General features: G+C 49.8%; 1 protein-coding gene across 1 annotated transcript in view; it reads right to left on the bottom strand.

The window, feature by feature from the left end:
* Nucleotides 1-1,865: 1,865 nt before the first annotated feature.
* SNX30 (sorting nexin family member 30) overlaps nt 1,866-18,215 on the bottom strand; it is a 109,023-nt gene continuing 92,673 nt past the window's right edge. Inside the window, exons 8-9 of the mRNA XM_036122001.2 lie at nt 11,424-11,576; nt 1,866-8,022 (exon numbers count right to left, since the gene is read on the bottom strand). Of these exons, the coding sequence (XP_035977894.2) occupies nt 7,963-8,022; nt 11,424-11,576 (213 nt within the window). The 3' untranslated portion in view covers nt 1,866-7,962. The remainder of the gene's footprint in view (nt 8,023-11,423; nt 11,577-18,215) is intronic.

The following is an 18,215-nucleotide window of genomic DNA, read 5'->3' as shown; positions in this document are numbered from 1 at the left end:
CTAAACTCTCACAGTTATGCTCCTTCCTCTGGACTCCTTGCCTGCTGTCCCAGCCCCTGATCGGCTCCCCAACCTGGATGAATCTTATCGTTGGCTGCTCCATTCCCTGTTCCTGAAAACCTGGCTTGCAACATCCGAAACATTTCCTTACTTGCCCACACTCGCCCTTGCCATGAGCTTGTGGGTTTTAAGCAGAGCTGGGCTCTCGAAGCCCCAGCACTGGTTTCTTTTCAACCCCGCCCGTCACCAAGACAGCAGTTTTTGGACACTTGCCCCAGGTCACCAATTCTTCTAAAGGATGTTCTAATCCCTTTGATGTTCTCAAAGTGTCGTTTCTGGATCAGCCCAGCATCAACACCCCTGAGGAAGCTGTTAGAGATGCAAATTCTTAGGCTCTATCCAAATCAAACTCTAGAGGTAGGGCCCAACAACCTGTGTTTTTCACAAGCTCTCAAGCTTAAAAACAGTATTTTTATCTTTGGGCCTTTTTCTCCTTAAGAACTTCCCCTTCGCCCCCCTCCTCCTCTCCCTGCATCCTTAATTCCTGAGGCCCAGAAAGCCCTGCCCTTCGTACTCTCCCCAGGTAACCTAGTCTGCTCCCAGGGATTCCAGAACGCTCTTCCCAACAACTGGTCGACACCTCCACCTAGATTTCCTCAAACAAAAATCCAAACCAAATTCTTCTCCCTCTCCACCATCTAAGCTTACTCCAACCTTTATATGTTCATCCTGTTTTTACAGGTCAGTGAATGGCGTCACCTCCCAGCTGCCGGGCTGGAGACCTCCACGTCATCTCTGAGCCCTTCCCCTCACCACAGAAATCTCTTGAATCCATCTCTATTCCTATCACCTCTTGCCATGACTTTTATGATCTATTCCCATCTATTCCCTAGGGCTTCAGTCTGACCACAGTCCTCCAGCATACTATCTCCAGCACCTTCTTAAAGCAGTTACAAGAAGTACATCCCCCCCCCCTTTAATTTTCAATTGACAAAGCAAACGGGAAGGATTGTTATGGGAACGCTTGATATTTAAGTTGGCCATATTTATACAAGTAATAGAAGAGTCTTCCCGTAAGAGCTATTACACAGTGAGTGCTAGCACTCAGGTGCTCTGTAGACTTTACTGCTAGTCCTGTTGGCAACCCTTCTGGGAAAGCAGGTCTTTATCTCAAAGATCAAAATACTAAAGTTCAGAGGGATGGGACTTCCCTAAAGCCACAGAGCTAGCAGGTAGGAAAGCTGAGATCCGATCCCAAATCTCTCTTATCCCACCTTGCTGCCTCATTTTGTATGACTACAGTCTTGTATTAGTGATGTCTACTGTCAGTTCAAGTCCATTTCTGGTGGATTGCCGTCATTAGGTATAAGCTAGACTGAGCATTCTAGTCTCTCTTTGAAACACACTCTAACACTCTAATTAAACACAGACATTTCTTCTTGCCTTACAGATTTAAAAAAAACAAAAACCAAAAAAACCTTCATGGCAGGGGTGCCTAAGTGGCCCAGTTGGTTAAACATGTGCCTCTTGATTCTGGCTCAGGTCACGATCTCAGGGTCGTGGGATCGAGCCAGCCCTGCCAACCTGCCCGCCAATCACGACGGTTACATACAGATACTAGGTAGTTTCTTCATCTCCTCGGATTAGTGCCAACTTCTAAGACACAGGAGAAGGTAAACTGAGGCTAAGTCTACAGAGACGTGAAAAAGAATTAAAATAGTTCAGTTACGTATTTTTCCTGTTGCTCTGTACATCCTGATTCCTGCAGGCTCACGCATCTCTGTGGAGAAAACAAGGAAACACAACACAGGGCGCGCACGTCTTCTTGCCGTACGGAGTGGCGCGAATGACAACAGGACTCAAGGTAAAGAAAGCATCTTTCATAGGTTTATTGGTCCATTAAGTTAATTGAGGAAACCTTTTAAATTTACAAGCTAATAGTTTATCAAGCAATACAAATTCTTTTGTTTACCTCAAAATGTAATACTTAATTTCATAGTAAACAATGGACAGAATTTTTTATACACAGATATATGAAAAAAAGTGGACAAAAACCTCGTGCCAGCCTCAAAAATGCAACAAAAACTTTTTTCTTTTTACAATCTCTGGGTTCCATAACAAAGGAAAAAAAAAAAAGGTGACATTCTTTTTAAAGTTTGGTAGCTTCATGAAACAGAGACTTTGACCTGGAGATAAATCACTTTCTCATCTACACACCTTCTTGAGCACTTTTTTTTTTTTTTTCACAGCTTTTGATTTGGCTTATTGGCAGCACGGAGAGAAGAGAAACACATTTACACGGAGGACTTTATCAATACCTCGGGGTGGGGGGTTCTGTTAAAATTTTAAATGTGAAGAATGATTTCTAAAAATAAGAAATACAGTCCATCCTTTGGACATGACCTAAGCAAAAGTTTTGAATCTCTTTTTCAACAGTTAAAATACAAGTTAGAAAGTTTGCTGGCAGTTTATTGTATGGGAAGATATCAGATGGACATCCTCTCTCAATGTATTCCCAACACACAGACATCAAGGGGGTCGGCACACAAGACGTACAACGGACAGGGCATCTACTGGACAGGACCAAAACCTCAGGAGTGTCCCGGTGAACCGTGCTGACTGTGAAGAGCTGCTGGTTTGTGGCTCCACGAAAGCCCAGCTGACCTGGGTGTCCTTTGATCACACCGATTCACATTTTGTCTGCAACCTCCTTTCCCCTCCCTGTTTCCACACTGGGGAAACAGCCATCCCCCTTCTGTCCTTCCAGTACCATTGTGACTGCAGGGCTGGTCTGAGACTGAACCACCTGTCGAGCGGGGGTGTTGACAGGTGTCACCTGCTCTGACCTGGCCCACGGGGAGCCCGGGATCACCCGGTGAGGGGCATGGTGCAGCCAGGGGAGGTGCGCGTGTAATACTCAGTCACTGGCGTTAATAGGGAAAGCTCTGCGAAAATGGACTAAAGTATGTGAGGCAACACAGTAGGTTTTATGTTTTTGGCATTTCAACCTGTGGAGAATTTCCATCTGAAATATGCTGATCTGAGGCCCCCCCCTCCCCGCCTGTTCCCCGGTTATCTTTTTAAAAGCTGTTCGGTAGAATCGGGGTAAACCATTAATATTGTCATAATCTAGAGTTCTTTGTATCTCTGTGATTTGTCGATGCCGACACCATATAACCTCTACAATCAAGAGTGTGCCGAAAAGCACTGAGTTAATCTTTCACACTTTAAAACAAACAAACAAACAAAAGTGGTTTAGTGGTCCCTGTGTTTCCTTACATTATCAAAAATATCATTTGGCAATAGCAACACTTAGCTTTCTCCTCCCAAAAGGCAGCCCTAATTATGAACCCCACATTCTTGTTTCTTTAAGAGGGCTGAGGATGGGCCACGTCAGACCTCTAGCATTAAGCTGAACAACCAGTTACAGGTCTAAAAACTCCTTCTATCCAGAATCTAAAACAGATTAGGCAGATATGGCAGATTAATAGGCGTTGACCATTCTCAAAAAGCAGAGTTAGGCTTTCAACAGTCTGTGGGCATTTTTAAAAGTCTGGGTTTGTTGATTTTCAAGTGCTAACTAGACAGAATGTTTCTACATGACTCAAATACCTTATTGGTTTTGTTAAAGTTATTTTTTCCAAAGCACTTACCTGCAGGCTATCTAGAGTAGTAAAAACGTCTGTTTTTTTTGCTGCCACACAGAACAGGTTAGACAGCCATGCCCCAGAATGCATTTCAAACACATCTGATTAAGGAACAACAGTCAAAGTCCCTGAGACAAAGGTCCCTCCTCCACCTTTTGTAATGCAGACAGCCCTGGGCACGCTCTCATCCGGGCAACTGTAGGGAGACCAGCCATCCTTAAAACCAGAAAGCTAACCACCTATTGGGTGGATTGATGAAAAAATCAGGTTTCTGGTTTATTTGCTAAATCAAAAAAGCATGAGGGAGCAGGGAACAACTCGGACACACCCAGCTCCATAGGTCCGTCGGGCGCAGGGGAGGACATTTTCCTCAACTCTACTGACAAATGCCACCTGCCACCTGAATGGAGAAAACGTAAGAGGGCCTGTCCGATCTGTTACCATCTCGAGGACTCTTGAAAGCGAGAAGGCAAACCCAAATTCCCAAAATGTCTTGTAAGCGGGGATCACCAAAGCCAGTTTTACTCCAGCCTTACGGGGAGACTGCTCAGTTTCCACAGGCCTTTTGAGTAGGCATCTGGGAAGGCGGGGAGCAGGCTTGCTGAGCCCGGCCCTGACCACAGGTGGTCCACCTTCTGAGCAGAGGCGTTCCTTAGGGAAGCCAGAGGAGAATCCAGTTCTAAGCCATCCCGAGACCCACACAGACAAGGCCAACACAGACCTGGGGGCGGGGGGGTGGATCTCACTCTCCTGCCCTCTCTCAGGACAGAGTCTAAAGAAGGACTACTCTCAGTCCAATGAATGGCGTCAGAACAAAGCCAGGGGCCCGGGATTTCAGTGCCATGGACGGCAGGGCCCAGGCCCTCGGCCTCTGGGTGTGTCCTGGGCTGATACCTGCCATCCCAAGAGAGAAACTCCACTTGCAAATGCCCACCCAGCCACCATGCCCTCCGTCCTCTAAAGCACGACTTCCTGCCATTTCAACACAAAGGCGGCCTCACAAGAGCATTTAAATCCCTCGTGTGGATGGTGACTGACAAAACATTTAATTCCACAGCATGCAGCACGCACTCCAGTTGTGGCTGAAATTTGGCACGAAGACAAACTTCCGTTACATTCACCACGATCCCCGGAGTCGTATCTGTTATTGTTATTCACCTAAAGACAGGTGTCTGGCGAGTTCAAAGAGCAGCACAGTGAAATACGAGCCCATCCTCTCCATAATTGCACTTATCTGAGGTCACCGGGAATCATTATTAAGTCTTATTAAAGGATAAAACCCAACCCCAAACCTGGCAGTGTAACGTGTTTCCTCCTCGTTCGGGAAGAACAGTAGTTCTCTGCTTTGGGCGGAGGAGCCTAGAATCTTCTTGTGGGTCCAGCACATGAGAAGAGCAGTGTCCGTATCTGCCACGAAGCACAACTGCTCACTTCAACACCTGCATCTCTAACATCTGCTCAGTGTCTAAGAATTCTCTCTTCTGCCTCAGCCTGGATTTTTAACCTGGGTGAATGAACCTTTCACTTCCCACACCCAAGGGACAGTGGACAGGGACCACTCTCCATTCCACGGCCATGTGCTCAAGACTCAAAATCTGTCCAAGTCTGTCTGCCTGAGGTCAAGCGTGTCTTCAAGCAAAAGCCCCCTGGACATAAATACGAGAGAGGAGGCAGTGAGGTCAGCCCCAGGACTTTGGAGCCAAGAAGGATGGGGCGAGGAAGCCTCTTACGAGGCAGTCTTTGGCACGCAAGTCTCCGAGTGACTTCGCACAGGGAATCACCTTTGGGCCCACCGAGGGCAAGGGGCAGATGCCCGGGGTTGTGGAGCCTCGGGGGCTGAGGGACCCTCCCTCACGGCCTACCGTGCCTTCTGTCTGGGCCAGCCTCCTCCCCTCATCGGACGCCAGCCTGAAGAGGAAGGGGCGAGGGTCCCTTCTCGGGGAAAGTGCATCTCTCCAGGGAAGTCTGTAACGTGCACTGGTTCTCCCAGCTCTGCTGTCAATGCTCCTGCTCTCCCTGGTGTCTTAAAGCACAGAAACATCACGTGGGGCACAGAGAAAGACAAACCCCGAGATGCCGGATTCCCCTCTGAGCCAGTCTTCTGCCTCCAATAATGTATGGAATGACTACATCCCCCCACTCCCTTCCCGTGCGTCCCAGCGAGGAACCCGAGGACTTTTTTGAAGGGTTGCTTTCTTTCCCAACTAACCTTAACACAGGAATGCTCCCGCGCATTGGCAACTAGCAGCACATGAGGTTCTGGTCTTCCTGGAACTCTTTCCACAGTTCTTTCCAAGCACTCGTTACACTGGACATTTTTAAAGCACACATTCCACAAGGCAAGGCTTCGCGCGTTCCTGCTGATGAGCACTTGCTGCTAAGGTCAGTCTAGTGCCTTCCACGAAATATCGATAGAGGGCCATTGACCCACTATTAGATACACAACCCTGTTCTACCAGCAAACTGTCAGGTCGGACCCAGACGTCCAGACCCGCACCGACGGGATGGTGTAGAGGTAGCATGAAACACGGACTCGCCACTCAGGGTAGCTGGACTGTCCTTACCCTTCTGCTTCGAGAGATCATTTCTAATTGTGCCAAGCTGACAATCCTGCACTGCAGGATCCTGGAATGGCATGAGTGGGTCTGATGGTATAGGCAAGTACCAAATGATAACAGAACTTCTAATTTAAACTGTGACTCATTCAAACACGATGACCAGAACCGCCGTGCCGCTGCCATCACAGCGGCGGCCGCCCGGGGTCAGCGCTGCAGGTGGACGCGGGACGGAGCGATTTCGACACGCCGCACAGTGCCCCGCATCTGCGGGTTAACTTGTGTCTGCGCCCGCATCTCGGCACAGCTCGCTTCGCTACAAACAGACTACCGCCTCTCTGAGGCTCAGATTTATCATTTCAGAGGGGATGAGCCACAGATGAAAGGACACAACGTGACCTAGGTAGCTTCATTTCAGGAGGAAACAAAATGAGTTGGAAGATAGATCCTCTTTTGTCTGCTTTGTGTTGATTTGCAAAGAGAGCAAACCTGCTTGTGGTTCGAAGACTGGAGATGCAGTGGCGGTCCCCAGGGGTGTGGCTGCAAACGGAGGAGATCCGAGCTTATCTAGAAGCAAAGACGTGCTCTGTTACACTTGTCATCTCTGAGGCCCGTCCGGTTACTGACTTCTCTTCCCGACCGGGGAATTATCAAGGGTTAAAGCACTTCATGTAGAACATTCATGTTGAGTTTACAAAATCTCAACTGGGTCACGACAGCGTTAACAGCCTCTCACCAAAAGTTTGCCCAAACATTCAGTGGACACGGCAGGAAAACATTAGACGAGAAATTTCGGGTGAGGTAAAGGCAAACTGCCCAGGGCAGGCGTGGGGATGGGGCCTGGTGAGTGCCCACCGAGCCCAGCAACTGGGGAGCTACTCTGACTTCCAGACGACACGGATTCCCCACAACAGGACTAATCTCTACTCTGACGGCACTTCACAAGGCAAAAGAGAACATCGAAGAACTTCACAGAGAAAAATGCACCTTTTTTTTCCCCCCCATTTTACAAATTTCCAGTCTGCTGCATTCTAGTGTCAGAAACAAGTTTGGGGAGCACTGCCCCCCTCGGCTTCCCGAGGTATCGCGTGAGGACAAGGACGCTGGCTCGCTCGCTCTAGCACAGATGCATACAGACGCTGAAATAAACGGTCCTGAATGAACCAGAAGCCACAAGACAGCTGTCGCTCATCACAAGCAGGCGGCGGGCCGCACACACAGCTACAGGCCACCGTACGTTAGTTAAGGGCTTTCCACGGAGGTACCAACACCTCCTTCTAGGCCGAGACAAGTCACTGCCCCACGGAGGTCCGTTCCGCAGTCACCACGTGTCCACGGACAACAGGGGCTGCCTCCTGTCCATGCCTTCCTCGTGTCCTTGAAAAGCAAAACCCGGGCTCTCTTCCACCACAGGCAGCTCTGCGGTCCCCGCAAACAGGAAACCGTAATGAGATGTCAGAATGTCAGCTGGGTCGTCTCGTCCCTCGGCTGCAAATCTTTCTTAGTGTTCCATTTCGTAGGTTCCTTCGCGCCACGGAGGAATGCTGTTTCGTGGAGAGATGATGATAGCCTTGCGGACTCCACTAAGGAATAGAAACTAATGGAAAACCACCGGCGGGCGGACGAAGGGGGTGAGGGGCGGGCAGGGAAAGAAATACACAAAGGAGAGATGCTTCTCAGTGCCGTCTCTCTGCACGACAGGGGTGTTCCGGGACACCATGCCCTGTGTAGGCAGAAGAGTCTCTGTCCCAGGAGGGGACTTACTTGGCCTCTTGTTTCTCCTGCAGTAGTGGAATGATCGACTCCCACGCCATGAGGCACTGAAATGACAACACACACACACACACACGCACGGTATCAACATCAGATTTCAGGATCAGGCTCTTCGTTCTCCTCTGATCTAGCCTCTCACTGTTAATCTCTCCGTCTTATGTCCTGGCTAAGTAATGTATGCATGTCACGTCCAACGTCTACACATTATTATCCATCGCTATTAGAAACTGGGAAGGTGACAGGTGTTTGAATACATCACCCCGATCTCTACCAAAGACAGCAGGGTCTCGGCAAGGCCTACATGCACTGTCCCTGGAGCTCACAGCTGGTGAGTGGAAATGTACTCACTGGAAGACATTCTTTTCCTTCAAAAAGCAGAAAAGGTAAGAGGCTGCAAGCCTTCCATGGGGCCCGACGTCCTCAGCCAGGTTGAAGACATTGCTCCAGGTGGTGGGTAGGACTTGCTGAGGATGCAAATCATATTGGCATGGCCCAGCCACCTGACTCAGAGGGGGCTCTGAAACCCCGCTCTTCTTTACTGACCTCAGCTTTGGTTGTATGGGCCACTCTTGGATCTCCCAAAAGGGAAAATGGAGGGGGGGACTCTATTTATTGAGTTTCACTGGGTCCAAACACGATGTATTTTACATTCAGTATTGCTAGTCCTCACAATTCTATGAAGTAGAATTATTACTTATTACACACACATACACTTCATAGGTGGAGAAAATGAGACCCAGAGAGGTTATATAACTTGCCTAAGACATGTAGCTAGTAAGTGGCAGAGCTAGTAAGTGGCCAAATCTTTCCACTACACCAATCCCCTTTCATTCCAGATCCTTGTGAGGGGCCAGTGTCCATATGCACTGAACTTAAAGACTCTAGGAGCACCCTACTTAGCGAAAGGATCCTCCCTTCGAGCCATCTCTTGCATGAAGGGCAGGCCAGAAGAACCACACAAGGCCTTCCTTAGAAGCAGCTCGGGGTGAAGCAGGACTTTGTGGTGAGTCATCTGGGGAGGAGCTCTGAGCAGATAGGAGGAGAGAGGCATTCTTTGGTCAAGCTGGGGAGCAGGGTGGCGAAATTGCTCCACGCTTCCTTCCTTAGTGACTCTGAAGTCAGAGAAGAAACTAGACTCGGACCCTGCCCTCCATAAGGAAGGCTGGGGAGCTTTCAGGAACTTGCTTGCAGTGAGAGACCCCATGCAGGGTCCATGGCACCCGGGCCCTGCTCTCTCCCTAGGCCATCATCTCAGATCTAGAAAGGTCCTTCTCTGTCAGCGATAGGGAACCAAGGCCACACCAGATTTCTTTCCAGTCTTCAAATGCTCAAACTTCTTCCCACCTCAGGGCCCTTGTATATGTTGTTCCCTGTTCTCCAAGTCTTTGTCTCTGAGACCCAGGTTAAATGTTATTTCCTCAGATCGGCCTCTCCTGCCCACTCCACTTGCCTCCTTCCATCCCTGATCTGAACTGTGCCCCCAGTATTTTCTTCCAAGGTTTCCTGTGCTTTCCCTGTAGAGCACGTATCTTACTCTGAAGTGACAGGATTTCTGGATTAATGCGTATCTTCCACTGCACGAAGGGCTCCTTGATGGCAGGGGTCCTGCTGTTTCATTTAGCAACCTATCCCCAGTCCCTGGTGCACGGCAGGGACACAGCAGGCCATGTTAAATGTGTGTGGCAGCCAAGAGGAGGCCCCCACGACAGTGCCCCTACTTGCGGTATCTGGGAAGACACAAGCCCTGGATTTGAGTCGTGGGGCCGGGGCCTCGGGAGTGCTGGCACTAATCACGAGGAGGCGTGATGGACACATCCGATCAGGTCGGCTTCCATGTAGCGGGAGGGCTGTCGGACAGCAGAGGTGTGGGGAGGGGATCAGGGAAGGTAGTACCACTCCCTGAGGGTCTACCATGTGCCAGTATGTTCTAGGGACTCGGGGATGCATCGTTTGACTGTCTTCACAATCCTCAATGAAGAAGGATCAGTCCCATTTTACAGGGGAAGAGGCAGACACAGAGAGGCACCCTGCCTAAGGCACAGCCAGTTCACACGGAGTGACCTTTCTATCTTTGCACAGTCGGGACTGGCCCCAGAGATGCACGTCCCCCGCCCACCACACCGACAGTGTGCATGAGTGGGAATTTTCAGACTTGTGGCCGCAGCAGAACCGAGTCTGACCCTAGTTCAGTCACTCAAGCTGTGTAACCTTGGGCAGTCTTAAAACCTTACTGCGCCTCTGTTTTTTCAGCTTTACGTGGAGAACCATAAAACCTACTTCATGTTGTTACGTTGGGGGTTAAATTTAAGGTGACATATGCGCAGCGACCATCTCTGTGCCGGCAGCCACGGCAGGGGCTCTATAAAAATGGTCCTGGGGGAAGGAGGACGGCACCTTCCTCTCCCTCTCAATCAGCCCTCCCGAAGGCCTGGCCAGTAAGGGCTATTCTGTGACTGTTCTCCTTAGCCCTCCTCCAAAGAAAGATGTAGACACGCTGCCTCCGAACAGCAGAAGCCTTCAGAAGATATGGATTCTTCTAGTCTGGGATGAGGACGTGTTTCTAGAACTGCAGTGGGAATAGCCGAGTTAATGCTTGTCCCACTTGGTTTCACGTCTACAGGTACTTGTGGAATTGTGACTGGGCCATGCTTCATCTCTAACTTTAAGCTTCCAAGGAATATCAGGGTTTCTCAGCAGCAGAAACGATCTGGGTTTAGCTATGCCAAGAGCAAACCCTGAGTGAGAGACTTTGCTGGAGCTTGATGAGCGCCCTAAGTGGGTCTGTGTGTGTGTGTGTGTGTGTGTGTGTGTGTGTGTGAGAGAGAGAGAGAGAGAGAGAGAGAGAGAGAGAGAGAGAGAAAGGTGCAAACTCCACAAATCAAGGGGATTCATGGGGGGAAAAAAACACGTTTTTAATAGTTTTCCTTTGTAATCCTACATACTTTTTGGGGGGGCTATTTACAAACAGTATTTTGAAGTCTTAAAAACAACCGGACAGTATTTTGATAAGGATTCGGCGGGATCTACGGCACTATGAGAGTGAGGAACCCCCGCAGGCAGAACCACACAGCGGCCTGGGGTCACCTCAAAGCCTCCTTTAACTGAACACGCCCACACGGCAGGCCCTCGGACTCTGGGAAGCAGCTGTCCGCCAGCCCCAAAGGGCACGGGCGAGAAAAGTGCCGCTTCCATGAGCCACGTGTACCAGGGAGAGCCCTGTGGGCACCGGGAGCGGGAGGGGCTCTGCTTCCAAAGTCTGCGCCCCCATCTCGCACAGCGGGGCAAGGACCACGCAGGGGCCGCCAGACCAGACACACAAAATAAGGGAAGCAGGTGGGGCTGGCGGGCCCTCTGCTTCTGCGTTTCTGGCTGGCCCTCGCAAAAGGCTCTGGCCATTCCTCGTGCTTCCTCCGCGAGAGGGCCGGGGTCTTGCCGGCGCGCCCCTTACCTTCTCATAATACTGGATGTTCTTGTCGGCCATTCCCATGAGCAGCTGCCGGAAGTCCTGCCTCTTGTTGTTCTGCCATCTCTCCATGTCGGCTTTCAGATCGGCGTTGAAACACTCCATCCGATCCTGACACTTCTCAACGTCTGCTGGCACCTGGAAGGGGTGCAGAAGCGGGGACTCTGGATGCGGATCTGGTGACCCCATGCCTCGAGTTCCCTTGCGAAAGGCCAAAGCCCTACATGAAAGGCTCTGAAAACAGCCCCTCCTCTGGGGGCATTTACGTGAAGGCAGGGCCTTGGGTTTTCAGGTCTAAGAAGGAATTCTGAAAAGTGCTCTCCCTACCCAAATCTTCAAACCCATCCAAGCACAGCAGAGACTCACGGGGGAAACACCCCCCTAAGTACAAACAGGAAGAAGAAACACTGCAATTCAGGGTGAGAGATCTTTGGTCCCTCCTTTTTATCCATCTGTACGTAAGAATGTGTGTAGATTTCGCAAACATACAGCCGCACTTGGCACTGTCCCTGCTATTCTCCTCGGTCCTGTATGTGAAACCAGAAAAGTTTTCCCACATCATAGGAACTATTCCATCACCTGTGACATTTGATAACGCCTACCCTCATTAATCACACAATTAACTGCAATAATAAGACTATCAGCCCACTTCTCCCTCTGAACCCTACATTACAAATCAACTAGAGACCTGTCTACGCTCCCCCAGATAGCAGATAATCAAAAATGATGAGTTTAGGTTCGGGCATTCTGAGGAAATGGGAGGAAAATCATTTATGTGTGTCAAAAGAATCTGAAATATGAAGAAGAAGAAAAATATAGCAGACTACTTCAAGTTTTTCTTTTTTTTTAAAGATTTTATTTATTTATTTGACAGAGAGAGAGAGAGAGAGTGAGAGAGAGAACAGAAGCAGGGGGAGTGGCAGGCAGAGGGAGAAGCAGACTCCCCGCTGAGCCAAGAGCCTGACATGGGGCTCGATCCCAGAACCCTGGGATCATGACCTGAGTGAAAGGCAGATGCTTAACAGACTGAGCCACCCAGGCGCCCCTCAAGTTTCTCTTAAAGAAGTTTAGAAGGCTTTCTCAAATGGAACTCTGTCACAGTCGGAGGGCCTTGTGGCTACCCGGGTCCCCAAAGCACAAAGCTGGCTCCTCTGCTCACTCAAGAGCTCCACAGGGCCCTAAGGGTGGCCCGGGGGCAAACATGCCTAAAACTGGGTCAAATGCCTACCTGCCAGATGCTTCTCGACAACAAATGAGGCCTTGTGCATTCTGAGTGCCGGGGTCTATGACCCCAAATGGCTCTAAGCTGTGGGTCACCATCAGGGGTCAATCTCTACCCACAAGGGAAGTTTTCTCCCCAGGCCTTATGGGCAAGGAGAGGACCCAGAAAAACCAATAAACGGAGAGCCAAGGCTGAGGGAGTCGGATACATTCAGGGCTTCCTGTAGTGCCGAGGGCCCCCCAGACCCTGTGCAGACGGCTGCAGGACGCGGGAGCAAGGGAAGTGAGCAGCCTGGGGCTGGGGTGTCACACAGGCCTGTCATGGGATCCGAAGTCAGGTGAGGCAGGAGGAGCTCGACAGAAAGCCAGAGGGAGGCATCCTGGGCAATTTAAAAGAAAGGAACTCTCCTTCAAAGAGGGAGGAAAGCCTCTTCCACAGCACTTAGCCTCTGGAAGAAGAAAGAAAGAGGACTTGACTTTTTCTTCTGATGCCATGACCGAAGTGACTTTTGCCTTTTCCCACTGCCTCTCCCGTCGCTGTTGTCCAACTCGGGGGCAACTGAGGAACAGATGCACCCCCACCCGCCCCTGCCTTTGCCCCTCCAGAGCCTTCCCCACAAACGCACAGGGAACCAGCCTCTGTGGAGGCCCAGCGAGCCAGTGTCTCTGGGCCTCACTCCCCTGCAGACACAGTCCAGCTCCCTTATTCCTCTCCCAGCCACTGCTCACTTTAGCATGGGCTGAAAGTTCCCTGGAGCAGCTTCCTGTTTGCTTAACGAAACTGCTGTGGGCAGCAGGAAAAGCAAAGCCCTGAAAAGAGAACTGCATCAGGGCCCAGTGAGAAGAGGGGGGCCAGGGCCTCTGATCCAAAGATCAACGCCCGGGTCTGTTCTGAAGATGGGAACTCTGGTGGATCCACGAAAATTAAGAGCCAAAACCACAGCTCTGGATTTTAGGATGACCTGAGCCTCCATTTGGGAAATAGCAGTAACTTACCGTTTTCCCACCGCACTCTGTGCTTGGCACGGAGGGAGACCGAAGGGCCAGTAAGCAGGTCTTACCTCAGATTGCCTACAGTCTAGCTGGGAAGGCCATGAACACGCCTGCACACTCTGGGGGGAGGTCGCGGTGCTTTCCCTTCACTCTGAGCCCCGTGGTAAGCGCAAGGAGGGGGAACTGGAGAGTGAGTCCAGCTTGGATGAGGGATCAGGCCTCCTTGGAGAAATACCACTGAGGTGGGCGCGCCTGAGTGGCTTGGCCCATTGGGTGTCCGACTCTTGGTTTCAGCTCAGGCTGTGATCTCAGGGTCGTGAGACTGAGCCCCATGTTGGGCTCTGTGCTCAGCACAGAGTCGTGCTCTCTCTCTAAAATAAATAAATAAATCTTAAAAAAAAAAAAAAAAATGAGGCAACAGTAGGAGGAGGGTGCTCCAGAGTGACAGCACATGCAAGTGAGAGAGGGGAGACTGTGTCTGGACCCACCTCAGGAATCGCTCACAGGCCACAATGCCCAAAAAGGACAGAGAGAAAACTCTGGCTGGCAAGATGGTGGGGGGGGGGGGGGGGAGTGGCGGGCAGTGAGGAGGAGATGAGAAGCCTGGGTTCCTGAGTCCAGGTTTTCTCTGTTCCACTTAACACGTGCCCCTTTTTTTGGAAAATAGAAAAGCCTTGTGCTTCCTCTAACAATACAGAAAGTTCTAGAGCCAGATTTCCAGAGTTGAAATACCACATCTACCACTTCCTAGATGGGTGACCTGGGGCCTCTCCAGGCCTCAGCTTCCGTTTCTGGATAATACCAACCACCTCATAAGGTTGCCATGAGATTAAACAAGATATTATGAATAAAATACTTGCTGCCTGGCACAGTTTAAATGCTCCACATATATTTCATCATTCTGATCAATATCAATACTGTAAATCGCTGTTCCTAAAAGATAATCTGCTGTGTGCACAGCCCACCCCCCCGCCACAGTCAAGAATGAATGTTATGAACTATATTCCGTGTCATATAAAAAAGTTTCTTTTTTGTTTTCCAAATATAAAATATTATTAAGTATGTTCTTTCAAGCTCTACACCACCCTTCACCCACGCTACCTCACCCCGAGATTTCACCAGAGATCAGAGATGAGTCAACACCCAAATATATTGGCATGAGATTACCCGGGGCACCCTGGAACTGGGGCGGTGGTTCTGACAGCACAAGGGAGAGGACAGATCAGGCCAGGCTGGTGGAGACAGAACTGACAACCACCTGCACGTGAGAAATAAGACACAGGAAGTCAGAGAGGAGCCCGAAGTCTGCAGTCTGGGTGGTGAGGGTGGCAGCAGCGCATCGTAGGGCTCGGGATAAAGGGCAGGTGCACAGACCAGAGAGAGGAGGCTGCTATGGCCACGGGAAGGGGGAGACCCCCCCCCACACACACAGAAGGAGCTGAAACGACTCAACAACAACCACCTGATTTTAAATATAAGCAAAGGATTTGAATAGACATTTACGCAGAGAAGATCTACCAACGGCCAGCAGGCATAGGAAAAGGTGCTGCACGTCACCAACCGTTAGGGAAATGCAACTCAAAACCACAGTGAGAACCACCTCACAGCCATTCAGATGGCTGCTAACAACAAAGTAACAAGTGTTGCCCAGGATGTAGAAAACTGGAACCCCCGCACATTTGTGTAAAACAGTAGGGCACTTCCCCCAAAAACTAAAAACAGAATTACCATATGACCCAGCAATTCCACTCTGGGGGTATGCCCAAGAGACGGCAAGCAGAATCTCGCAGATATCTGCACACGTGCTCCCCGCAGCATTATTCACAAGTGACAAAGGTAGAAGCGACTCAAGCGTCTGTCCACAGATGGATGGATAAACAAAAAGGGGTATATACATACAGTGGAGTATTATTCAGCCTCCAAGAGGAAGGAAATTCTGACATGTGCTACAACATGGATGAACCTTGAGGACATCATGCTAAGTGAAATAAGGCAGTTTACCAAAAGAGAAATATTATATGATTCTACTTACAAGAGGTAGTAAAGTAATCAAACTCACAGAAACAGAAAGCACAACGGTGGTTGCCAGGGGCCAGGGGGAGGGGAAATGGGGACGTGTTTAAGGGCGACAGAGTTTCAGTTCCCCAAGATAAAAAGAGTTTTGGAGATCCACTGCACAACACTGTGGATTTACTTAATACTCCTGAACTGGACACTTAAAAACAGTGAAGATGGGGCTCCTGGGTGGCTCAGTCGTTGGGCTTCTGCCTTCGGCTCAGGTCATGATCCCAGGGTCCTGGGTTTGAGTCCCGCATCGGGCTCCCTGCTCTGCGGGAAGCCTGCTTCTCCCTCCCCCACTCCCCTTGCTTGTGTTCCCTCTCTCGCTGTGTCTCTCTCTGTCAAATAGATAAATAAAATCTTAAAAAAAAAACAAAACAGGAAGATGGTAATTCTGGTTATGTGTGTTCTGCCACGATTCAAAATTTTTTTAAATATATGGGGAAATCAAAGAGATGGTTGGGGGTGGTGGTTGAAGGGTAGAATTCATGGAGAAGCCTAAATGTGTAGGGTTAGGAAAGGGATCAGCAAAGGTGACTCAGAAAGATGAGCACAGAAGCAGGAAGTGAGTCAGGGTGAGGGGAGCCACAGACACACAAGGATGGAGGGGTTAGGAGGCAGAGAGGGGTAAGGGCTAAAAAGAAGAGACTAAGAGGAAGTGGGAATTGGGATGAGCTGTCTGAAGAGACCACCTGAAGGTGCCCAACTTAATGAAGAGGAAGGCGGCTGGCATTCTTCTCACTCTTGTCTCTTTCTGGATGGTGTTCTTGTGACAATCGGTTCATTGACCAGGAACATTTTTTGACTGAGGTGTCATTAGAGTTGTGGTATCTTGTCTGAAGGATGTTGAGATAGAATTATTCAATGCTACTGATAGGCTATCACTTATCACAAGACACCAACGAGAAAAGAAATTACCAGGTGGGCCCTCAAAAGACAACACTTCTAAATAGAGACAAGGCTATATTTTTCACAGTGGCTCCCTTCTCTCTCATGAGAATTTCCATTACAGAATATGGTTTGTTGGAGTGATGGGAGAAGGGTAATGTGGGATGAGCTTAAGCATTTTTGTATGTTGGGGAGCAGGGTGGGAAGCAAATTCACTCAACGCTCATTTAAAAACTGAGCTCTCCCATGTACCAGGCATTTCTAGGCCTTACAATATAAATCTCTACCTAAGTTTCCTTCTTGGAGTTAGGTTGGAGATATCACATTATCTGCTCCCTTGATGACAGTAGGTTAGTAAAAGTCCCTAAAGATTATATAAGGAGGACATGATCCCAAGACTTGGGGGAGAGAGAGGACTCATGGCTGCTACAGGACAGGTCCCAGGACCAATGACAAAACCAATTCAAGATGGCAGCCTTCTCAGCCACATGCTGCTGAGGGAAAGGAGGGGCAGGGCTTCCTCACTGGTGCTGAGTGAATGAAGCAGTATTGATCCCCCAGGCTGGTCACCTCGTTTCAAGCAACCTGACCTGCTATCCCAGCGCACTATACAAATATTTTCATTTCTACATGAGTCAGAGATGAAAAAACGTTGAGAAAACACTGAGACAGGGAAAAGATCGGTAAGAGGCTACTGAACTGGGCAAATAGGAAGTTACTGAAAGAATGCTTTTAAACACACACACACACACACACACACACATTTCAGAGAATGGCCGGTAAGGAGGAAGAAGTGAGTGCATGAGACGGGCAGTGAGCAGGTGCACTGAGAACAGAGAAGCTAGGAGCTCACCTGCATGATGACTGGAAGGAGCTCACAGACACGGAGACGAAGACCCAAGAGAAGGTCTACGTTCTCTCCCCCAACCCCACTAGTGTTCATCTAAACATGCTTACAAAAGCCAGAACCTCTACCTCAATGGAGCAAAGCTTGCTGGGAGCCCCAGAGTGGGGATGAAGGAGTCTAATGTCAGAGCCAGACACATCCGAGGGCCAAGTCCCGTTCCACCACTTGTTAGCTTTGGCACGTATACTATGTAATTCCCCTGAGCCCGGGTTCCTCATCTGTACAACGGGAATAACCACATTATAGAAGGTGTTGTAGGAACTACATAAGGGAGGTGACAGAGTCCTGCCCTTCCTTGGCTGACGTGACCTCTGGCTTTCTATCCCAGGCTGGGAACGCGGCCACCGTGAAGAGAATGGGGAGACATCAGGCACGTCTCTCCTCGTTCGTCCAAAGTGTCTGAAAATGACAGATGACTTTGCAAAACTCTCAGGTCTGTAGAAGCTCCACATGAAGAAGTCCCCTTGCCCCCATCTTGCTTTAGAACTAGAGTTCTTGCTCCCTGCCACATTCCCCAGCCCAGAATGGTCACCATGCTGGGGGTGTTAAGAGCTCTGAAAGGTCCATGGTCTTCAAGAGGTGTGCCCAAGTGATCCCAAGTCCCACTTCCCTTCCCTACTTCTGCTCACCCCGAGAAGCAACAGCTCAGTACATCCTGTTCTCTGCTCCCACCCACCTCCACGTGACGCACCTTCTCATCAGCAAGATGA

The sequence above is a fragment of the Halichoerus grypus genome, chromosome 14 (genome assembly GCF_964656455.1).
Source record: "Halichoerus grypus chromosome 14, mHalGry1.hap1.1, whole genome shotgun sequence".
Classification (NCBI taxonomy): Eukaryota; Metazoa; Chordata; class Mammalia; order Carnivora; family Phocidae; genus Halichoerus; species Halichoerus grypus.
The sequence above is the reverse complement of the archived record's forward strand: the minus strand, read 5'-3'. Positions and strand labels throughout refer to the sequence as shown.